Source organism: Corythoichthys intestinalis, chromosome 21 (assembly GCF_030265065.1).
Source record: "Corythoichthys intestinalis isolate RoL2023-P3 chromosome 21, ASM3026506v1, whole genome shotgun sequence".
In the NCBI taxonomy this organism is placed as follows: Eukaryota; Metazoa; Chordata; class Actinopteri; order Syngnathiformes; family Syngnathidae; genus Corythoichthys; species Corythoichthys intestinalis.
In genome coordinates, this window is record NC_080415.1 from 34,571,761 (window position 1) to 34,585,317 (window position 13,557).

At 37.3% G+C, this 13,557-nt stretch overlaps 1 protein-coding gene across 2 annotated transcripts in view; it reads left to right on the forward strand.

Moving 5' to 3' along the window:
• Window positions 1-13,557, forward strand: part of abca5 (ATP-binding cassette, sub-family A (ABC1), member 5) — a 41,921-nt gene that overhangs the window by 21,407 nt on the left and 6,957 nt on the right. For both annotated transcript variants that reach the window (XM_057826135.1, XM_057826136.1), the window contains 14 exons: window positions 2,315-2,481; window positions 2,736-2,863; window positions 2,953-3,090; window positions 3,157-3,270; window positions 5,673-5,843; window positions 5,923-6,036; window positions 8,017-8,154; window positions 8,468-8,536; window positions 8,605-8,696; window positions 10,401-10,524; window positions 10,583-10,700; window positions 10,819-10,910; window positions 13,057-13,214; window positions 13,275-13,350. In XM_057826135.1, the coding sequence (XP_057682118.1) occupies window positions 2,315-2,481; window positions 2,736-2,863; window positions 2,953-3,090; window positions 3,157-3,270; window positions 5,673-5,843; window positions 5,923-6,036; window positions 8,017-8,154; window positions 8,468-8,536; window positions 8,605-8,696; window positions 10,401-10,524; window positions 10,583-10,700; window positions 10,819-10,910; window positions 13,057-13,214; window positions 13,275-13,350 (1,699 nt within the window). The remainder of the gene's footprint in view (window positions 1-2,314; window positions 2,482-2,735; window positions 2,864-2,952; window positions 3,091-3,156; window positions 3,271-5,672; window positions 5,844-5,922; window positions 6,037-8,016; window positions 8,155-8,467; window positions 8,537-8,604; window positions 8,697-10,400; window positions 10,525-10,582; window positions 10,701-10,818; window positions 10,911-13,056; window positions 13,215-13,274; window positions 13,351-13,557) is intronic.

A 13,557-nucleotide genomic window follows, 5' to 3' on the forward strand; every position in this document is an offset into this window, starting at 1 on the left:
TCAGCAGATACTCAAACTAAAACAATCGGGATCGGATCGGGAGCAAAAAAACATGATCGGAACAACCCTGTTTATTATGTTTTAATTTTACACCCTCATCACTCTACAACGCTGTGTTTTTACAGATTAAATAAAGCCTGTATGTAAGACACGTTAGCCACGCATCGACAGTGGTCATAATCAATAGAAACCTAGCCCTCCGAAGGGCTAACGTTACGTGAGCGAGTGACAGTAACATTATATTTATTAGCGATGAGAAGTCTACTGCTTAAAGATGGCGGCTGTTTACTAACGCTGCCCAGACGCGGCCGAGTCTGTCATTTCGAATCTAGTCCTAAATGCATGCGATATCTATGAGACGCATCGGACACTACCTGCTAACACACTAGCATCATGCGGGCGTAGTTTTTAGCAACGTCGGCGTAGTTTGTAGCGGCTGTCGGCTGCAGTAAGTATTTTTTTTCTTTATTGCTTCTTCCTCTATGCACGTGACGTCAGCGCGTTGTCCCGCGTTAAAAGTAGTCCGGGCAAAACGTGATGCTTAGAGCTGTCAAAATGAAACGATTCCTCGAGGTGAATAAAATTACTCGGATCAGTTTTTAAACTCGAGTTACTTGAGTTGCTCGAGTATTCGTTTCAGCTCTACTATAGAGTAATTCAGTTACTGAGTTACTTTTTGGAAGAAGTACTGAATAACTATAACTAATTACTTTTTTAAAGTAACGTGCCCAACACTGCTGTTAAATCTGTCTGTGCTGTATTTCAGCTATAAATGCACTGAAACCAAAAACCCTGCACTACAAAAATTGGACTAAAAATATAGGTAGTCCCCAAGTTACAATGGACTCGACTTACGCGATTTTGACTTTACGACGCTGGAGTCTCATCCGCCATTGTCTCCAGTTGTTTTTTTTAAGCTGCGTAAACAGTACCTTATTGTAGAGCAGGTCAGTAAACCGAAAATTTACCGTTACCGAAATTCTTCACGATGACCGACATAATTTTGACCATGTCGGTAAATTCGGTAATTTAATAAAAGAAGAAAATATAGTCTTTTCATCCCGCTTTGACTCTGTGTTGTTCGGCTATGTTCATTCCCCTTTAAGAAAGCAGACAGTGTGCTTACGTTTGGAGTCACATGGTTTTCAGGAAGCCAATCAAACAGAAGCCCGGTAGGCTAACGCTAGCAGCTAACGCTAGCGGCTAACGCTACAAGTAAACAGGATGAAGTCGGGCTTAAGTTAGCTTCGCCAAACTTTCACCCGACATTAAGTAAACTCTTGACGGGTTCCAGATAGGGATGGAAAAACCGAGGCTTTCTGAAACAATGAACCACTTATAAGAAGACAATTGCCCTAAATTGAATCACTGTTTGACACACTGCAAGAGCTCCATCTACTGGATAAACAGTGCACGTTTCTTTTTAAAAGTAAAGTTGACAAATTGCCTCAGCATTACATATCTTCAATAGAATTAAGTGGATGTCGTCTATTTCAACCAGGAGATCGTGTCGTCATTAAGTGTGATTTACACAAAGTTGACCTCTTTAAGCCTGTGTCATTGCTTTTGTCTCTGAAGATGTGTTCAAAGCAGTATTTGTAATACACGACAGTGCTAGTCTTGTAAGTGGCTCGTCCTAGATGACGGGGAGTAACTATGTATTGTTTATTTTTTGTAAAAAATACAGTACAGTAAGCACAGTGCTTGGGAACAGGAATATTATTTATTGCATACTGTAAGGATTTCCAAAATCATAAGATGTAAATAATTGAACCGAATAAAAGAAAGGAAAGGTTTGTGAAAAGTATAATTTCTGGGGGGCGGGCAGATGTGTCGTATTTGTATCTATTCTAAATATCTAAACGTATGCCACTATCTAGTGTATAACAATGCGGAATGAATTTAATGAAATTCAAGTGATGATATTTTTCAAGTCATACAAGCTGTTATAAATGTTCACACCAGAATTCTTATTGTTTACAAGATTTTTTTTTAATACTTAATGTTTAGACTGCATGTGCAATTGTTAAATTGAAAGCTGGTAAATAATTTTAACGAGAAACTGTTAATTTGTATTCCATGCATTGATTCAAATTTTCAAATTATATAACAGTTTGCTTGGGCGAATTTATCGTCATTTATCGTTATCGAGGTAAATCTGCGCAATTTATCGTGATACGTACTTAAGGCCATATCGCCCAGCCCTACCTTATTGTACCACAAAGTATCTAATTTTTAACTGAATGAATGTTCCCCAGTCCAAATGCATTTGGACATCTAGCTCTGTTGACTTACTCTGACTTCTACCCGACAGTCTGGCTTTGTTGCTGGTGTTTGTGGCCTCCATGCTGGTCCTGTCCCTGCTCACCGGCAACATTCAGATCGCCTCACCGGGTCGGCAGTTCCTGCCAATCTACCTCCTGCGCAGAAACCAGCCCCCCGCCAAGTACGCCAGCAAGCTCCTAGTCAGCAACTCCACAGGTAAACACCCTGTGAAAATAGCGTTGATCGCGTGTTTAGAATGACATGACTATTCAAGACTGTGACCGCCAAGTTGTTGTTGGAAGAATTCATGCGCAGCGGATTGATGCAATTTTACTTGTTATTTGAGTATTGTTTTCACCAAATACATTTTTACCTGTTTACATTTTCTTTTACTTGAGTAATATTTTGAGGTAACACTAGTCTTACTTGAGTTTGGTCACATGACCCACCATTGCACGTAACTTCTCCAGGTTCAGACATTTCCGACTTCATACGAAACCTTGAAGCGCAGGACATCACCATTGAAATGATGAAGAAGAGCGACTACGTGGCGGCAGCGCCACACAGCGCCGCCATCAATGTGACGGGATCCAGCAAGGTCGGGTCATATCCACAACATGTCCAGTTAGGCTGTATCCCGTAATGTCTAATGTCCAGAATAGAGAAGATGCCGATTTTTGCTTGCAGGGTTTCCGCTACAGCGTGGCCTTCAACAGCACCACAGTACACTCCTTACCCATGATCGTCAATATCCTCAGCAACGCCCTGCTCAGAAGTCTCAACGGCACCAGACGCATCCGAACGTGGAGCAAACCTTTCGAATACGTGAGTGTGTCGCGGGTCGTCGGCCTTACACACACCTTGGCTGACATTGTCGTCGGCATTCGACAGCGAATCCCCGATGCCACGTCCTACGCGCTGGTCATCATCGAGGCCGTCTTGCTTGGAATGCTGGCGGCCGGCATGCCCGCCTACTTCGCCATGGAACACACCAGAGACCGAGAGGTAAACTGCAGGCTCTTTAGCCACCGTTGGCAACGTTAGCACTGGGAGCCATTAGACCAGCAGGAGTTTCTTTATGAGAAAATGCCATTTCTGGAGAAATTGCATGGAAATGCGATCGATAAACTCCCAAAACACCTCCTAAATATTGGGTTACTTTATATTTTTAGCCACTTTCTATTATTTTAAGGCATGTCCTGGTCACTTCCTATTGATTTTTGGAAATCCGAGTAATTTCGTGTTAATTTGAGGTCACCTTCGGTAGATTTTAGATCACTTCTTGTAGATTTTAGAATAGAATAGAATCGAATCGAATAGAATAGCCCTTTATTGTCATGATACAGTTGTACAATGAAATTGTGGAGCATCTCCCTTTACAGTGTAGGATAAGTTAAAAATATTTAGGTCACTTCATATCAATTCTAGGACGTTTCTGGGTCACTTCCTTTTGATTTTGGGACATTCCTGGTTCAATTACGCTTAATTTCAGGTCATTTACAGGTTACTTCCTATTGATATTGGGTCACTTCCGATTAGGGCCGCAGCTATCGATTATTTTAGTAATCGATTGATGTATTGTTAGATTTTGTAGTCTATGTGTTCTATTCTATGTTCTTTGCTGCTTTCCTGGCCCCTCCCATCCTATTGTTTGCCCCTGAACAGGAAGGTTGCTATCACAGCAGCTGGGGGGCGGCTACCAATCTAAACAAAAGCTACATTGACTTCCTGCTTGTTCTTAATAGCCAAATTTGGTGTACATAAACCTAGCTTCAAATTTAACATTTTCTTAGTCCTTCGAGCCGGATGCAACATATCTTGCCAGCCAGCAAGATTTATCACCATCAACTTTCAATTTTTTACTAAGGTGAGGTGATTTTTCTAAGTTTGTTGGCGTCCAAGGATTAACACGTTTCCGAAGTACAGCAGGAGAACAACAATACATAGACTACATGGGGGGCCACATGGCCCAGGACAAAGGAAAGGCTGACTAGACAGAAGTTATCCTTTCAGGTGACTAACTATAAGGAAAGCATAAATGTTATCTGTATGCACTACAATTCCCATATTTATAAACTAGTTAGTTTAAATAATCGAGTAATCAGAGAAGTAACATTAACGCGTTGCAGAATCAATTTTAGGAGACCTTAAACAAAGGCTTGCAAAGATTGCACTTTCAAAAGTGCATTAAATGTGAATATAAAATAAAATTCCCGATTGTTTCTTCAAACTATGCAGAATTGCATTTTCACTTAAAAATAAATGAAGTACTTGAGTTTCGCCTCAAACGGTATAAAGAAAATAAGGGGCTAAGTACAGCAAAAGAACAATTGGCTAAATTAAATAGCAAAAGTCCGCTAGCTCAAACGCTATAAAATTCTAAAAAAAAAAATCATATATATATATATATATATATATATATATATATATATTTTTTTTTTTTTTTTTTTTACAGTGCTCTTCACAAATCGTTCATATATTCCCATATACCTATAAACTAAATTACGAATACAAAACATTAGCTCAAGCAAAAAACTTACCTAATTTTAGCTAACTTTTTATTTTATTTTTACAAACCCTTTACCAAGCATTCAAACACATATTCCCACAAAAAACTGCTAAATATACTTCTAAATTAAATAACGAATGCATGAACAAACATTCGCTTAAACAAAAACATCCCTAATGTTGGTCTTAACGGGGAGCAACTGGATTCAGCCATGTTAAATGAGTAATGTCATATTCACTGTTGCCACTAGAGGGTAGTGTATCCACCCAAAAAAATAACAAACAATGCAAACGCCACTGTAAACGAATCGTCGAAGAAGCAAATTTTGATTCAAAGCTTTTTTTCTATTCGAATTACTCGAGTTGATCGATTAATTGATGCAGCACTACTTCCTATCGGTTTTTAGAGCATGTTTTTCGTCAATGCCGATTGATTTTTGGTCATTTCCAGGTCACTTCATGATTTTGGGTCACTTCCTATTGATTTTAGGACATTTCTGGGTCACTTCCTATTGAATTTGGGATATTTCTGGTTCAGCTCTTCTTGATTTCAGGTCATTTACAGGTCACTTCCTATTGATATTGGGTCACTTCCTGGTTAATATGGGGAGTATCTGGTCTGGATCACTTCCTGTTTAATTTTGGGGCGTGTCCGGGTATTTTCCTGTTGATTTTGACTGATAGAAATGAACTGTTTTTACCTTGACTTCACAATAACTTCTTCCTGCTTAGAGTACTTGAAATAAGGAAAAAAATCAGCAAGCTTCCTACCGTTTTAACCGTTTACAGTTTTATTTCAGAACTGAACATTGTCTGCCATTGACAGCGGTAGACGTCCAATCCATTTCGACAGCGAGGCCGTGAAACATTATGACTGATGTGTTCAATTTTGTGGTCAGCTGAAGTGTCGCTCCATGCTGCGGGTGTCCGGATTGCTGCCGTCGGCGTACTGGTGTGGGCGGGCGGCCGTGGATGTCCCCTTCTTCTTCCTGCTCCTGTCCTGCATGAACTTGGTGGTCTTCTGCTTCCACACAGACGACCTGCTGACCTTACAAAACTTTGGCGCCGTGGTCCGTGCCTCCTCCGCAGCCGCCGCTGTCTTATGAAGTTTTGCAGTCAAGTCATTGACCTTTCCGTCTCTCCTCTTAGGTGATGTGCACCATGGGCTTCGCTCCAGCCGTCGTTCTCTTCACCTACGTCTGCTCTTTTGGCTTCAATCGAGTCCAAAGCAACAAGGACTTCTTTTCCGTCATTTGCATGATGGTGAGCGAAATGTAGCAACAGATATCCCACAGGTCTGCCACAAATGATTATTTTGATCGTCGACTAATCACTGATTATTTGCCATTAGTTAACATATAAATCGTGTTAATTTACTGTTTATATCACTGAAATCAGTTTGTTTTTTCCATCATTTTTTGAATTAAAAACCATAGACTAATCAGTTTGTTTTTTCCATCATTTTTTGAATTAAAAACCATAGACTACATAATGTATTGACGGGGCGCAGGGCCGATAAATAGGTGGCCTGCATTGTTGGCAAGGGCGTCAAAGCCGACCAGGTGGAGTCACAAAGAGCTTTTTTCGTTGAAAATTGTTGTGAAATAAACGCATAAATCCCTGAATTCTTTATAGATATGGGCGTAAAACAGTCTTGATTCTTGGTTAAAAGCAAAAAAAAAACATGCAGTTAACATTTATCATATGTCGAAGTACAATGCTAGTCTGTTAGTGAATGTAACTAGTGGCCGCCTGACGTAAACAGCTTTTTCGGTGAAAATTCTTATGAATAAATGCTTTAATCTCCAAATTCTTTATAGACATGGACCTAAAACTATCGATTCTTGGTTAAAAGCAAAAAAAAAAAAAAAAAAAAAACGTGCAGTTGGCATTTATTTTACATAAATATATCGGAGTACAATGCTAGTCTGTTAGTGAAAGTAGTTCGTGGCTGCCTGCCTGTAATCATAGCTTTTCCAGAGAAAATTATTGTGAATAAATGCCTAAATCCCCGAATTCTTTATAGATATGGACGTTAAAAAAAATTCGATTCTTGGTTAACAGCAAAAAAAAAACGTGCAGTTACCATTTATTTTATGTAAATATGTCAAAGTGCAATGCTAATCTGTTACAAAATGTAGCTAGCAGCCGCCTGATGTAAACAGAGCTTTTCCGGTGAAAATTCTTGTTAATAAATGTCTAAATCCCCGAATTCTTTATAGATATGGATGTAAAAAAGTCTCCATTCTTGGTTAAAAGCAAAAAAACCTGTGCAGTTAGCATTTATTTTACGTAAATATGTCGAAGTAAAATGCTAGTCTGTTAGTGAATGTAGCTAGCGGCCGCCTGATGTAAACAGCTTTTCTGGTGAAAATTCTTGTAAATAAATGCTTAAATCCCCGAATTCCCTATAGATATGAACATAAAACAATCTCTATTCTTGGTTAAAAGGAAAAAAACAAACAAAAAACATGCAGTTAGCATTTATTTTACGTAAATATGTCAAAGGACAATGCTAGTATGTTAGTAAACGTAGCTAGACGCTGCTTGATGTGAAGAGAGCTTTTCCAGTGAAAATTCTTGTGATTAAATGCATAAATCCCCGAATTCTTTATAGAAATGGACTTTAAAACAGTCTCGATTATTGGTTAAAAGCAAAAAAAACGTGCAGTTACCATTTATCATATGTAAATGTGTCAAACTACAATGCTAGTCTGTTAGTAAATGTAGCTAGCGGCCGCCTGATGTAAACAGAGCTTTTCCGGTGAAAATTCTTGTGAATAAATGCTTAAATCCCCGATTTGTTTATAGCTATGGATGTAAAACAGTCTCGATTCTTGGTTAAATGCAAAAGAAAATGTGCAGTTAGCATGTATTTTACGTAAATATGTCGAAGTACAATGCTAGTCTGTTAGTGGATGTAACTAGCAGCCGTCTGATGTAAACAGCTTTTCCGGTGAAAATTCTTGTAGATAAATGCTTAAATAAACCCCCCCACATGAATGCGAGGCGCAGTGCATGACCGATCTGACCCGTCAATACATTATAAATTCTATGTAAAAAGAAATAACATTAAAAAATAGTACAAATATAAGTAATTTTGAAATATTCATATCTATTATGTTCATCTTTTTTAAAATCGATTTACTAAATTGAATGACTACTCTGGGGCTGCTTTGTGACTTCAAGTCCTGGACCTCAGGCTGCAGTGATCATCTAAACTTTGTTTCGTGTGCGTTTTAGGTAAGCGTGGTATCTGCGGTGGTGGTTCACCTTCCTTTGGGCAGCAACAACCAGGAGGTGATCAATGCGTTTCACCAGGCCCTGTGTGTCCTCAATCCGCTCTACCCGCTCATGGGGTGCCTCAACTACATCACCAAGGTACTAAACTGACAATTCTTTTACATTATGAGTGGGGTTGGGTACCAAATACCAGTATCAATTTAGTACCCGTTCTGAAGCAGCCGGTGGTCACCGGACCGAATAAGAAAAACAAAATATTTCGGACAGACGTGTCCGCTGAATGCTTCCTTGTATTTGTAGTGCTTTGTCACCTTCTAGTGGAATTTTGATGTAGTTATTCCCTTTTTGTTCAGTTAATGTAACCATGTACCATCATGTATCCATAGTGTTCACCGCCATTGCTAATGCTACTAGCTAACCTGTATAGTATTTTTTTTTTTTTCTTGTCCAGACCGTCTTCTTGTCCTCCAACTACGATCAGATCGTCGTGTGGAAGAACGTGATCGTCTCGTTTTTGGCGGTAAAGATAAAAAAATGAATGTCATTTCTCACCAAGTTCAGTAAACTGGAAGTCTTTTGTGTGCTCAGCCTTACCTGCAGTGCGTCGTGCTGATCTTGGCGTTGCGCTGGCTGGAAGTTCGTCACGGCGGCAGGAACGTCAGGAACGATAGCTTGTGCAGGTCAGGATAGTTGATGCGTACTTTTTTTTTTGATAGACGTCCCAAACGTCTAGTTACCCTTCCGCTGTTAATTGAACTGAAGAACAAGCTAGCATATTTTATGCTAATGTCAGTTTTCAGAGTTGTCAATGTGTGAGACAAAAGTGAATTCACATTTTATTTTAAATTTTTTTTAAAACGATATAATAAAAAAAAGAAATGGGGAAAAGCTAAATATTCCCTTTTGCTCATTTTTTAAAACTATTTTTTTATTTAAAAGAACAAAAATTGAAAAAAGAAATTTTATAAAACAATTAGGGCTGTCAAAATTATCGCGTTAACGCGCGGTAATTAATTTTTTTAATTAATCACGTTAAAATATTTGACGCAATTAACGCACATGTCCCGCTCAGACAGTATTCTGCCTTTTGGTAAGTTTTACAGCAAGGTTTTTTGTGCTGTCTAACAGCGAACTCTTGTGGTCACTTTGCGACATGGTTTATTGCTTTCTTGCCAGTTCAATATGGCTGCACGACGTCTCGGGCTGATGCCTACGTTGTAATGTTGTGCTTATATGATCCTTGGACAAGATTTGTCCGTAAGTATGGTTGTTGTAAAGAATGTACATATTATGTTAGTAAGCGAAATGTTATATTTTTTGTATGAGACGCTTTTTGTTTATGTTTAGTGAACCTGTATAGCATGCTAAGCTAACAGTGTTGCTAATGCAATGCTTGTGTACTTTTTTTTTGTAGTTTCACTACGGTCTAAAGAGGACAGTGGTTTGAGGCCATTTTATTAATAAATCAGATAAAAAGGAAGAAGTCTGATTATTAAGGCGTCGTTCACTAGCTGTCTAGCTTTGGAAAAAGTAGACGCTTCGGAGTGAGGACAGCATAGACAGATTTAAATGACAGTAGAGTGAAATGCCCACTACAGTCCTTATGTACCGTATGTTGAATGTATATATCCATCTTGTGTCTTATCTTTCCATTCCAACAAATTATTTTACAGAATATATATATAATTTACAGAAAAATATGGCATATTTTATAGATGGTTTGAATTGCGATTAATTGCGATTAATTACGATTAATTAATTTTTAAGCTGTAATTAACTCGATTAAAAATTTTAATCATTTGACAGCCCTAAAAACAATATTTCAAACTTACAGTGGTATGAAAAAGTATCTGAACCTGATGGAATTTCTCACATTTCTGCTTAAAATCACCATCAAATATGATCTGATCTTTGTCAAAACCACACAGATGAAAAAACAGTGTCTGCTTTAACTGAAACCACCTAAACATTTATAGTTTTTAAAAAAATATATATTTTAATGAGGATAGTATGCAAACAATGACAGAAGGGGGTAAAATAAGTAAGTGAACCATTTAACATTTAGTGCCAAAATTAATATTAAATAATACCTATACTGTATATCTAAATAAACTCTCAATATGGAGGACCATGACTGCAATATGAAATTGTTTTTAAAAATACATTGAAAACAAATCAAAGTTAAAATGAATAAAGAAAAAAATGACAGAAGTTTACATAAAATAAATGCATAAAAATAAATAAATTGATAAAGGCAAAAATATGAAATGAAGGGTACGACACTTTGAAGCATTTTTATTTAACTTCGGCAATCCCGGTCCTCCGTATTTCAAACTTGCAATATTACAAGGGTATTTGTCGTAACGTGAGCTTTGCGTCCGCAGGATTCGCTTCACTAGCCGGGCCGACACGAGGCCCGACCCCGACGAATGTCCGGATGAGGACGAGGACGTACGGCTGGAGAAGGCTCGGGTCAAGGAGGCGCTCGGCCGTCTGTCGTGCGACGAGGTAACGTCAACTCCGAAAGACGTCGGCGGCGACATTTCCAATGCGTTGTTCCCCGCAGAGGCCGCTGCTGCTTGCCAGTAACCTGAGGAAAAAATACAAAAATGGCAAAGAAGGTTTTGCCCTCAACAAGCGTGGAAAAGTGGCCACCAGGAGTGTCTCCTTCTGCCTTCGCAAAGGTTGAAACCTCAGCTGTTAATATAAAACTAGATGTGCGCTGAAACGCAAACTCAACTGTGAAATTTGACGCCAAGTTGAATGAAGCTTCTCGACTCAATTCTCTAACCCTCTCTGCAGGCGAGGTTCTGGGAATTTTGGGCCCCAACGGATCGGGCAAGAGCACCGTCATGCACATGCTGTCGGGTGATACGGAGCCCACGTCAGGACAGGTACATATCTCTTGGTTACTAAAATACAGGGACGGACAGCTGTGCCATGTTTACTTGTTGGCTGCCATTGACAGCGCTTGACATCCAATCCATTTGGACTGAGAGAGGCGAATAAACGGATTTTGTCTTGCACCGTCAATGGCAGCTAATGAGTACAATGAATGAAATAGTAAATAGTTACAAAAGTAATAATAATAATTTTGCCATTCAAAAAAAAAAAAAAAAAAAAAAAAAAAGAATTTTCAAAGAATTTTAAGATTTTTTTTATCCCTGATCATTCATGTGAAAAAAAAAATCAACTATTGTCTTTTTTTTTTTTTTCAATTAAAAAAAAAGGAAAAAAAAGTTAATATTATTTGTTGTATTTATTCATTTAAAAATAAATAAAATATATGAATAAAATATATGTATGTAAATAAATACTACAAAATATATATATATTTACATGAACAATTTTTTTGTGAACTTTGTTTATTGGGTACATGAGTTCATGACATAATGAGATGACAGAAAATATACAAGTGTATATTATATATAATATAAATAATAAAGATATAAACTAGGGCTGTCAAAATTATCGCATTAACGGGTGGTAATTAATTTTTTAAATCAATCACGTTAAAATATTTGACGCATTTAACGCACATGCCTCGCTCAAACAGATTAAAATGACAGCACAGTGTGAAGTCCACTTGTTACTTGTGTTTGTTGGTGTTTTGTCGCCCTCTGCTAGTGCTTGGGTGCGACTGATTTTATGGGTTTCAGCACCATGAGCATTGTATAATTGTTGACATTAACAATGGCGAGCTACTGGTTTATTTTTGGATTGAAAATTTTACAAATTTTATTAAAACGAAAACATTAAGAGGGGTTTTAATATTAGATTTCTATAACTTGTACTAACATTTATCTTTTAAGAACTACAAGTCTTTCTATCCATGGATCGCTTTAACAGAATCTTAATCATGTTAATGCCGTCTTGTTGATTTATTGTTGTAGTAAACAAATACAGTACTTATGTACAGTATAATGAATGTATATATCCGTCTTATCTTTCCATTCCAACAATAATTTACAGAAAAATATGGCATATTTTATAGATGGTTTGAATTGTGATTAATTACAATTAATTCATTTTTAAGCTGTGATTAACTCGATTAAAAATTTTAATCGATTGACAGCCCTAGATTATTCATTTGAAAAAAAAAAAGAAATAAACTATGGTCTTTTTTTTCAATTAAAAAAATATAAGGAAAAACAGTTAATATTATTTGTTGTATTTATTCATTTAAAAATAAACATAGGAATCAAATATATGTATATAAATAAATACTACAAAATATATAATATAAACATATATTTATATGAACATTTTTTTGTGAACTTTGTTTATTGGGTACATGAGTTCATGACATAATGAGATGACAGAAAATATATAAGTGTATATTATATATAATATAAATAATACAAATATAAAAATATAAAACATATTTCATTTTTGAGACAAAAGAAATCAAGGCAAAACACTACCACTCTTGTCCACCTGAATCGCTAAATTCGACCAAAACTGAAAAACTGTTGCTTTAAGGAATTTATTTTTTTCCTCAATTGTTTTTTTTTTTTTTTTTTCCCCCCCCATAAAAAATGCAGGGAAATGAAAATATTTTCTGATGACTGTAATTGTTTATTATATTAAAAAAGTTAAAACAATATATTTTTTTATTTAATATGTTAAGAAGTAAACAGTACATTTTTTTATTTAAACATACAGTATTGTTTTAAAACGGATGCAGTTGATATGAATAACCAAAATCTTTAATAACTATTCTGTATTTTCTAATCTAAAAAAACGGAAGAAAACAGTATAAATTCTTTTGTACTTTAGTAATTAAATTTTGTTATCCACACACATTAAATTCAGTGACATTCATTTGTTTGCCCCCTCCCAGTCAAAACGAATTGGAAATCTAGCGCCGTCAGTGCCAGTCCTTTTATTTTCAATAAATTGGGCGTATGTCACTATCAATGAGTTCACTCATTCAACGCCATTGACAGCAATAGACGTCAAATTCCTTTGAAGTGGGAATTTCAACGCAGTACGATCATTTTTCGGTGACTACAAACAATGAAAGTGACGTGTTGGCAGGTGCTGATGGGAGATCCGGGCAGGCCGGGGTCAGAGCACTTGGGCTACTGCCCTCAGGTCAACCCTCTGTGGCCTCGGATCACGCTGCACGAGCACCTGGAGATCTACGCCGCCGTCAAGGGACTGAAGGGAGGTGACGCCCCGGATGTTATCAAGCGGTGAGTAGCTCCCTTTTCCTCCCAATTTTCCAGTTATTTCCCGACTTTGTTTTTTCGTAGTGTGGTGAACGCGCTGGAGCTGAAGGAGCACGCGCACAAGCAAGCCAAGTGTTTATCTTCCGGACTCAAGAGAAAAGTAAGATCAATGTTTAGGTTGTTGTGTATTTTCTGGAGCCTGTTAGCCAAATTGTTCAAATACTACAACCCCTAGCAAAAAGTATGGAATCACCAGTCTTGGACGATTACTCACTCAGACATTTTACAATGTGGAACAAACTCCGTTAAAAAGCTTGAAAAAAATAATGAATTACCGTAATTTCCGGACTATAAGGCGCGACGTTTT